A 10,375-nucleotide genomic window follows, 5' to 3' on the forward strand; every position below is an offset into this window, starting at 1 on the left:
GGGGTTTCACCATGTTGACCAGGATGGTCTCGATCTCTTGACCTCGTGATCCACCCGCCTCGGCCTCCCAAAGTGCTGGGATTACAGGCTTGAGCCACCGCGCCCGGCCATGAAGTCTTAATTTGAAAATGAAATCAAGACATGCGTTTATCAGGTGTGTATCATTACTACATTTTCTAGTTAAATGTCCCATCCCCCCATAAATACTCTTATCCTGCTCTGTTTTTTCCATAATACTTATCATCTTTTAACATTCTAGATACTTCACTTATTTACTGTTTATTATTTATCATTTGTTTCTCCCTAGTAGAATATAAGTTCCAAGAGGATGAAGATTACTATCTGTTGTTCTTTGCTGTATAAGCACATAGAGCATTGCCATAATCCATGCATAACTGAAGAGATAAAATAATATTTGTCACCACTGTGCTATAGAAGTTAGCTGCAAAAAAAGCAAGTTCTTGGTACTCTTCAAAAGGAAGACTGCCAGAGCCCATAGTCTGAGGAATCAACTTTCACCTTTCCAAGAGATCACCTGATTCTGTCCTTGGAAGAATAGCAGTGCCCAGAGGGTAAAAAAAACATAACTAAAGGGTCTGAAGTCCTGGACGAAGTGATCTTCAGTTCCTTATTAAAGCCAATGATGCAGAAAGCCACACCTAAGAGACTGAATGAGACCTACGTATGAGCACAATAGTCTTCTTGGCCCTCTGAAATTGTCACCACCATAATAGTGTGACAGGCTCTTAAATGTCTTTGGCCAAATAGACCTTCAGAAGAAAAGAAACAATGCTCACATCGAAGAGTCTCTGAAATATTACCATGTTTATGACTTTACATTTATTTGGTAGTTTTTATTCAAGAAAAAATATAAGAGCTCCTTGCACAAACTCCCCAAGTGCTGTATTTGTTTTACTCTACTGATACTTGGTTATGAATAGCACAGTGCTACAAATAACATTTACAGTCCTCAACAGCTACAAAGAAAGTTAGCTCTTTAGTACCAAATTCATTTGATTAGCAGCACATGTATCACAATATCCCACAGTATCCAACTATGGCCAAAAGCAGAGAAGTGATGATTTTAAAAGTTCAATTTAGAAACAAGACTACAGCAACTATAACAGAAAGATACTAAATTATTAATAATGCCACAACAACAAATCAAGTTTCATTTATATGTTTTCTTTTTGGTTTTGTCTGAGTTTTATGACTTTTACATAATTGGAGTGATTACGTTACAGTCATGTCATATCTCAGCCAAGGAGACTGAGAATTTCAAGGGGGAAAAATAAGACATCAACAATGTATTACGCTCACCTTCTGTAAAACTTTCCATACTTTTTGATAAAATCCAATTGGGACTCTATTCAGTGCCCCATCCAGCCTTCTTCGGCGTTGCCATTGACCTTGACGACTATCTTTAGATGACTGTTGATCATATGCACTAAGAAAGGACCCACTACTTGGAGTCATAGAGGTTCCAGGTGACTTGAAAGAGGAGAGGAAAGAACATAAATCAAAAGTTATCTCTATTTCTATGAGAAAGTCTTTGAACTTTAGAGTGAACAATAAACATACACTGCAGAAATATAAACCAAATAAATATTAAGTGGAGCAGCCAAGATAAAGAAGTTATAGTGAAGCTAGTAGACATACGTAGCTAGTAGTGCCGTATGCTGATACAGTCCTTTTTGAAAGCAATCTAGTGATACATGAGAAGAGCCATAAAAACACTGATGATGTGGGACATTCTTAGATGTCTCTTTACCTGATTATCTCTGTTAAACTTCTAGTTGGTCTACAGTTTAATTTGTTACTCTCATGGGCCATAAGACAAACCATAATAAATTTAAAACTGAAATCATACAAAGTATGTTCTCTAACCACAACATAATTAGAAGTCAGTAATAGAAGGAAATTAGGAAATTTACAAATGTGTGGAAATTAAACACCACACTTCATTTCCTTAATGCATTTATTTAAATAACAAATAAATGCATTAAGGAAAAAAATCACAAGCAAAATTAGAAAATAACGAAATGAATGAAAAGGAAAGCACAACATAGCAAAACTTATGGGATGCAGCTAAAACAGTGATTAACAAACAATTTATGTTATAAATGCCTGTATTGAAGAAAGGATAAACATCTCAAATCAATAACCAAACTTTCCATTTTAAGACAGTAAGAAAGAAGAGCACACTAAACTGAAAGCAAGCAGAAGGAAGGAAATCATAAGGATTAGAGTGGAAAGAAATGAAATAGAGTCTAGAAACACAATAAAGAAAATCTATGAACCCCCAATTTTTTCCTATTAAAATATCAACAAAGTAGATAAACCATTAGCTAGAAGGACCAAGAAAAAAAGAGGAAATAAAGACATCAATTTTGACCTTCAGAAAGAAAAAGAATTATAAGGACATACCATCCACAGCCATATGCTGACAAAGTGACAAACTACCCAAACCAACTCAAAAAGAAACAGAACATCTTAATAGACCTGTAACAAACAAATATATCAAATTAGTAAGTACAAAACTTCCTACAAAGTATGGGTGCTTGGCTCGTGGTGCATGGGCATATGGCTCGTGTCTGTATTTCCAGCTACTCGGTAGGCTGAGGTGGAAGAATTGCATGAGCCTAGGAGTTTGAGACTAGCTTGAGTGATATAGTTAGACCCTGTCTCAAACAAACAAACAAACAAACAAATATTCTCACAGAGTAGTAAAGCCCATGCACAAATGGCTTAACTGACTAATTGTACAAAACATTTAAAGAGGATTTAATACTAGCTCTTCACAATCTCTTCCAAAAAAGAGAAGTGAAGGGAACACTTCCCAACTCATTCTATGAGGCTAATATTACTCAGATACCAAAATCAGACAAAGATGTCACCAGAAAACTACAGTTCAATATCCTTTATGAATATAGATGCAAAAATCCTCAATGAAATACCAGAAAATCAAATTCAGTGATATATTAAAAGGATTATACAACATAATGAAGTGGGACTTATTCCAGAAATTCAAGGTTGTTTTAATACCTGAACATCAATTAATGTAATACACTACATAATAGAATAAAAGATAAAAAGCACATAATCTTAATAGGTGCAGAAAAAAAAAACCACAATAAAATTCAACACACCTTCATGATAAAAATACTCAACAAACTAGGAACAGAAGGGAACCTCCTCAATCTAATAGAAGTTTAGATTTTTTCCTACAAAAACCCACAGCTAACCTCATAGTGAGTGGTTGAAGACTGATGCTTTCCCCCCAAAGATCAGAATAACACAAGAATGCCTCTCATCACTTCTATTCAGCATTTTACTGGAAGCTTGGGCCAGGGAGATTAAGTAAGAAAACAAATGAAGGGAATGCAGATTGGAAAGGAAGAGGTAAAACTCTATTTGCAGGCGACATGATTTTGTATACAGAAATTTCTAAGGAATTCACTTATAAGCAGCTATAGCTAATAAGTAAGTTTAGTAAAGTTTCATGATATAAGATCAATAACAAAAATCAATTATATTTTACTTGAGTAGATATTTCATCAAAGAATGGTATACAAATAGCCACCATGCACATGTAAAAATGCTCAACATCACTAATCATCATGGAAATGCAAATCAAACCACGATGAGCTATCACCTCACACCTGTTAGGATGGCCATGGTTAAAAAAAACAAAACAAAGATAACAAGTATTGGGGAGAATGTAAAGAAATTAGGACACTTGTACAGTGTTGCTGGGAATGTAAAATGGTGCAGCCACTACAGAAAACATTATGAAGGTTCCTCAAAAATTAAAAATAGAACTACCGTATGATTTAGCAATCCTACTTCTGGATATTTATCCAAAAGAATTGAAATCAGGATCCTGAAGAGATGTTTGCATGCCCATGTTCAATGCAGCATTATTCAAAATAGTCAAGATATGAAAAAAAACCTAAATGTCTATCAACAACTGAATGGCAAAAGAAAATGTGGTATAATACATAAAATGGACTATTATACGGCCTCTAAAAAAGAATGAAATTTTGCAAAGTATGACAATGTGGGTGAACCTGGAGGACACTATACTATGCGAAATAAGCCAGTCACAGAAGAACAAACTGTACGATTCCAGTTATGTAATGTATCTGAAACAGCCAAACTCATACAGAGAGTAGAACGGTAGTTGTCAGGGGCTGGGTAGATGGGGAAACGGGAACTTGCTATTCAATGGGTATAAAGCTGCAGTTATGTAAGATGAGGCCGGGTGCAGTGACTCATGCCTGTCATCCCAGCACTTTGGGAGGCTGAGGTGGGTGGATCACAAGGTCAAGAGATCGAGACCATCCTGGCCAAAATGGTGAAACCCCGTTTCTACTAAAAATACAAAAAAATTAGCTGGGCATGGTGGTGCATGCCTGTAATTCCAGCTACTCTAGAGGCTGAGTCAGAAGAATCATTTGAATCCGGGAGGCAGAGGTGAGCTGAGATTGCGCCACTACACTCCAGCCTGCCAACAGAGTGAGACTCCGTCACAAAAAAAAAAAAGAAAAAAAAAAGAATACCGTCTAGAGATCTACTGTACGACATCAAGCCTAGAGTTAATGATACTGTATTGTACACTTAAAATTTTTTTAAAGGGTAGGTCCCATGTTAAATGTCTCACTATAATAAAAAACCAATTGTATTTGTGAACAGTAGCAATCTACAATGTTAAAATTAAGAAAACAATTCCATTTAAAATAGCATCAAGAAGAATAAAATATGTAGGAATAAATTTAACAAAAGAAGTCCAAAATAAATACTCTGAAAACTATGCAACACGTTGAAAGAAATTAAGACCTAAATAAATTGAAATACATTCCCATGTTCATGGATCAGAAGACTTAACATTGTTAAGATGGCAATATTCCAAAAACTGATCTACAGACTAAACACAATCTCTATCAACATACCAGCTGAGATTTTTGCAGAAATTGACAAGCTGATCCTAACATTCATATTAAAAAAAAGACTGAAGTTGGAGAACCTGTACTTCCTGATTTCAAAATTTACTCTAACACTATCAAAAGTACAAAACTATCAAAACTGTGTCCTATTGGTATAGGATAGACATGTAGATTGATGGAATAGAATTGGGAGTTCAGAAATAAACCATTATATTTTGGTCAATTAATTTTCAACAAGGATGCTAAGAGACTTAAATGAGGGAAAAATATCACCTTTTCAACAAATGGTGCTGGAACAGTGACATTCACATGCAAAAGAATGAAGTTGAACTGTCTACCTTATACTACATACAAAAATTAACACCATTATGCAGAAAAGAGTTAAGGTAGTAGGCCAGAACTGCTATCGTTGGAAGGCTTGCTTACAAGGTTGGCCCTTGGCTGGCATTTAGAAACTTGGATTTTGGGAGAGTTCTCACCATTCCAAGAATTAGTAACAGTGGCTTACCATGCCTAAACTGTACAAACACTATGGTTTATGTTGAATGTCTGCTTTCTTTCTGGGAGTCCAGAGTTTTGGTACATTCTAGACAGAGGCTGTTTACGTGACCAGCCATCAACAAGAACAATGGGTGCTGTCTTTAATGAGCTTCCCTGGTTGGCAATATTTCAAACATCTTGTCACAGCTCAGTGAAGTGTGACTCCACTGAGACAATACTCTTGAAGCTTGTATCTGTTTCCCCTAGACTTTGACCAATGCATCTTAAAAAAAATTAATAATGAGGTATATGAGACATTTTAAAACAGGCATAGAATGCATAATAATCATATCAGGGTAAATAGGGTATCCATTATCTCAAGCATTTATCATTTCTTTTTGTTATAAACAACCCAATTATACTTTCTGTTATTTTAAAATGTACAATAAATTATTGTTGACTCTAGTTACACTGTGCCCAATGCATCTTGTATCCTTTTGCTGCTATAAACTGAGCAGTTGAGTATGACTACATGCTGTCTTATGAGTCATCCTAGTGAATCATTAAATTTGAGGGTGATCTTGGGGACCCCTCCAAACATAATCATAGACCTAAATATGACAGCTAACTATATAAAACCCTTAGAACAAAAAATAGGATAAATCTTTGTGACCTTGGGTTAGGCAAAGCCTTCTTAGATATGATACCCAAAACATCATGAGTAACAACAGAAAAAATAGACAAACTGGACCTTGTCAAAATTTAAAACTTTTGTTGTTCAAAGAATACCATTAAGAGAGTGAAAAGATAACCCAAAGGATGGGAGAAAATATTTGCAAATTACATATCTTAAAAGGGACTTGTATCCAGAATATATAAAGAATCCTTGCAACTCAACAATAAAAAGACAAAAAAAAATAAAATAGGCACCAATATTAATTGATATTTCTCTAAAGAAGATAAACAAATGGCCACTGGGTAGAAGAAAAGACACTTATTATTATCTACTAGGGAAATGCAAATCAAAACCACAATGAGATACCAGTTCACACCCACTAGGATGGCTATAATAAAAAAGATAGATAGACAATTGTAAGGGTTGGCAAAGATGTGAAGAAATTGGGACTCTCATACATTACTGGTGGAAATGTAAAATGGTGCAGCCCCTTTGGAAATGTCTGGGAGTTCTTCAGAGTGAGAAACATAGTTACCATATTACCCAGCACTTCCACTCATAGATATATATCCAAGAGAAGTGAAAACATTTTTTCCATACAAAAACTTGTACATGAAGGTTCATTGTAGAATTATTCATAGTAGCCAAAAAGTGGAAACAATCTAGGTGTCCATCAACTGATGAATGGATAAAAAATATGGTACATTAATTTAATAGGATATTATTCAGCAATGAAAAAAAAAACTTTTGATACATGCTAAAACATAATGAACTTTGAAAAAATTATACTAAGTAAAGGATAAAATACACTGGGCAAAGTGGTTAACAGTTTAAATTGAGAAATAAATATAAGATAGAAGATAATAGAAATATTTTCTGAGAAAAGAACTTTTCACATCTTAATTTGGGTCAAATGCCTAAATCACCAACCAGTGCAATGGTTGAGAGAAAGGAGCCCCTAAACACTTTTATTGGCAAGTGACTATCACACTGATTTGTTGAGTAGATGAACTGCCATTTAATTTATCTTCATTGTCTTGTTTATACCACCAAGATCCTAGGCTGTTGATTGTGAGGTCAAACCAGAAAGGGTATAGATCTCTGATAAAGTACAATTCAGACTGTTTTCCAAAGCCAAATATCAATCATTTTGAGTTTTTAAATTTTCTTCTATACCCTTGTCCTATGTTAATGTGGATATGACAGAGTTGGAGAAGTCTTAGTTCATTACAGGATATTTGATTATGGTTAACCAAAATACTAATATTGTTTCCAATAGTTTCTATTTTTTGTTTGGTTATTGTCTAGCCTAAATCTCTTCAGCTTGAGAGATCTGAACTCATAGGCCATTATGAGTCTTTGATTTAAACCAAATAAATTTAACTAGAGGTCAGTCTTCCTAAACTGTAAGCTTTATGACGGTAAGGACCACATCTGTTTTGTTCATAGTGCCTGGCACAAAACTGACACTCAATTTTTGCTAAATGAATTTATAATCAGAAGAATAGCTAACCCAGTGGTTTTCCAACTTAAAAATGCATCAGAATCATATAAATAAAACAGATTGCTGGGCCTTATCCCCAGTCTTTCTGACTCAGTAAGCTTAGGGTGGGACCAAGAATTTGCACTTTGAATAAGTTTCCAGTTGATGCTGTATAATACCTGGTGCACAGTAGGTATGTAATGAATTGTATTAGCTGAAAGAATAAATGAATAAACATATACTTAACCAATACTCAGTAAATTGAATTTTGTTTTCTGAAGTGAAAAAGAGGTTGGAGTTGAACTCCCTTCTCTAACTTCTTGGGAAATAAATGAAAAGATTCACCCCCATATATGAAATTGCTTTATACTTATTTTAATTCTTGATTAATTTTTTTTTAGTCAACCAGTATATATCATGATTTATACAAGAGCTTATTCAAAGCACATGTGAATGGCATATATGAGAATATAACAGCAGTTACCAGAAAAGACGGTGACATCAAATCTATACCCAGGGCATGACCACCGTTGGACTATGAGAAAAAATTGAGAAATAAAAACTTAAAAGACGTGAGGCAAGGCAACAATTACTTGTATTTTTAAAAGTTATTAGTAGAGTACAAATACAGACTATTTCAGTAAGTAGTCAGCACATTGTCATTAAAAAGCTGATGAAACAGCTTTACTCTAGAAGCCATGGTGAGGGGAAATGAAATAAATATACCTTAAAAATGTTTTTTTCCCCATAATCAGAAAAGAGGGCATTCTTGAGTGACAGGCAAAAAATGGCTTAGAACAATACAAAATACCAGACAGGCAGGTGAGTATGAAAGTTAATATTTAGAAATAAGAAAGTAATGCAAATTTAGGGCTCTCAATCCTCTAAATTACAGTCCTAGTGATTTTGGCTCCCTTGAAAACCTATAGGTAGTGAACGCGTAGAAAAAACATAAATGATGTAGCTGGGTAGGTCAAGTCTCAACATTATATTAATCTAGCTTGGAACATGCACTTCAAGTTGTAAATATATAATGAACTTATAAGTAATATTGGCTGACTATCAACCATTATAAAATGTTTATCCAATAACTCTCAACCAAATCAAAGATTATTTACTAATAATGCCAGTATAATTAACTATTCAGTACTGAATGTAGTTCTTTCACCTTTCAAATAGGAAAATGTTCATATTATTCAAATTATTTGAGAAAACTGTAAAGTGAACACAAGACTCTTTCTTATTCTACTGCCGTACTTACTCTTTTTCTGTGTGCCAATTTTAAATAGTTTTATTTAAGACATTGCATTTTCCACTTACAATACAGTGTTTATAAAGTGCAATGTTATTTCCTTCCCATGTGCATATGTTCCATATTCAAGTATTGAGAATGCCCAGTAACTTACTATAGCAGCTGAACTTTTTAAAACTGCCACAGAATTTGCTACAAATTTAGGTCCTTCAGTGTTTTACATGTGTGGAACAATGCTACATCTATACTTGGGTTGGCTTAATCAACCTCTTCAATGGTGGGCCCTGAGGAAGCACCACCAGAGGGAGGAGCTCCACCACCAGGGAATCCCCAGGCATTCCTCCTGGCATGCCTCCTGCACTCTGGTACAGCTTGGTGATGATGGGGTTGCAGACTTCCTCCAGCTCTTTCTGCTGATGTTCAAATTCTTCCTTCTCAGCAGTCTGATTCTTACTGAGCCAGCTGATAATTTCATTACACTTGTCCAGAATCTTCTGTTTGTCCTCATCGTTAATCTTGCATTGAAGTTTCTCATCTTTGACAGTTGCTTTCATGTTGAATGCACAGGACTCAAGTGAACTCTTAGATGATACTTTGTCCCTCTGCTTCTCATCTTCAGCTTTGTACTTCTCAGCTTCCTGGACCATACGTTCAATGTCTTCCTTGCTCAAACAGCCCTTGTCATTAGTGATAGTAATCTTGTTCTCTTTTCCTGTACTCTCGTCCACAGCAGACATATTGAGGATGCCATTGGCATCAATGTCAAAAGTGACTTCAATCTGAGGAACACATTGGGGCGCAGGAGGTATGCCTGTGAGTTCAAGCTTGCCAGGCAGGTTGTTATCCTTGGTCATGGCACGCTCACCTTCATAAACCTGAATAAGCACACCAGGCTGGTTGTCAGAATAGCTAGTGAAGGTCTGTGTCTGCTTGGTAGGAATGGTAGTATTACACTTGAGGAGGACAGTCATTACTCCACCAGCAGTTTCAATACCAAGGGAAAGAGGAGTGACATCAAAAGCAGCAAATCTTGAACATTTTCAGACTTGTCTCCAGACAGGATGGTGGCCCGGACAGCTGCACCATAAGTAACAGCTTCATCAGGGTTGATGCTCTTATTCAGTTCTTTTCCATTGAAGAAGTCTTGGAGAGTCTTCTGAATCTTGGGGATGTGAGTAGAACCACCAACCAGGACAGTATCATGAATCTGTGACTTGTCTAGTTTGGCATCTTGAAGGGCCTTCTCTTTGGAGTCTAGGGTGCCATGGAACAGGTCAGCATTCAATTTTTCAAATTGGGTATGGGTAATGGAGGTACAGAAGTCGATTCCTTCCTAGAGAGAATTGATCTCAATATTGGCCTGGGTGCTGGAAGAGAGAGTACACTGAGCACACTCACAAGCAGTATGGAGGTGTCTTACTGCTCTCTTGTTCTCACTTATGTTTGTGCTTGAACTCAGCAATAAAATGGTTGATCATTTGGTTATTAAAATCTTCTCCACCCAAGTAGGTGTCTCCGGCTGTAGGCTTCACCTCAAA

The 10,375-nt window shown here is 35.8% G+C and overlaps 1 protein-coding gene and 1 pseudogene across 3 annotated transcripts in view; both read right to left on the reverse strand.

Moving 5' to 3' along the window:
- Positions 1–8,102, reverse strand: part of PHKA1 (phosphorylase kinase regulatory subunit alpha 1) — a 14,708-nt gene extending 6,606 nt beyond the window's left edge. The window contains exons 1-2 of one of the 2 annotated variants that reach the window (XM_017517839.2): positions 8,070–8,102; positions 1,321–1,491 (exon numbers count right to left, since the gene is read on the reverse strand). In XM_017517839.2, coding sequence (XP_017373328.1) covers positions 1,321–1,491; positions 8,070–8,087 — 189 coding nt within the window. In that variant the 5' untranslated portion in view covers positions 8,088–8,102. Of the gene's footprint in view, positions 1–1,320; positions 1,492–1,771; positions 1,777–8,069 lie in introns of those variants that run through there. The other variant, XM_037734633.1, reaches the window with a different exon arrangement.
- Positions 8,103–8,857: 755 nt separating this feature from the next.
- LOC108295556 lies at positions 8,858–10,372 on the reverse strand (annotated as a pseudogene). Its single transcript, XR_001821444.2, has one exon. The product of XR_001821444.2 is annotated as a heat shock cognate 71 kDa protein-like (transcript).
- Between the last annotated feature and the right edge of the window lie 3 nt (positions 10,373–10,375).

This window comes from Cebus imitator, unplaced genomic scaffold (assembly GCF_001604975.1).
Source record: "Cebus imitator isolate Cc_AM_T3 unplaced genomic scaffold, Cebus_imitator-1.0 Scaffold648, whole genome shotgun sequence".
In the NCBI taxonomy this organism is placed as follows: domain Eukaryota; kingdom Metazoa; phylum Chordata; class Mammalia; order Primates; family Cebidae; genus Cebus; species Cebus imitator.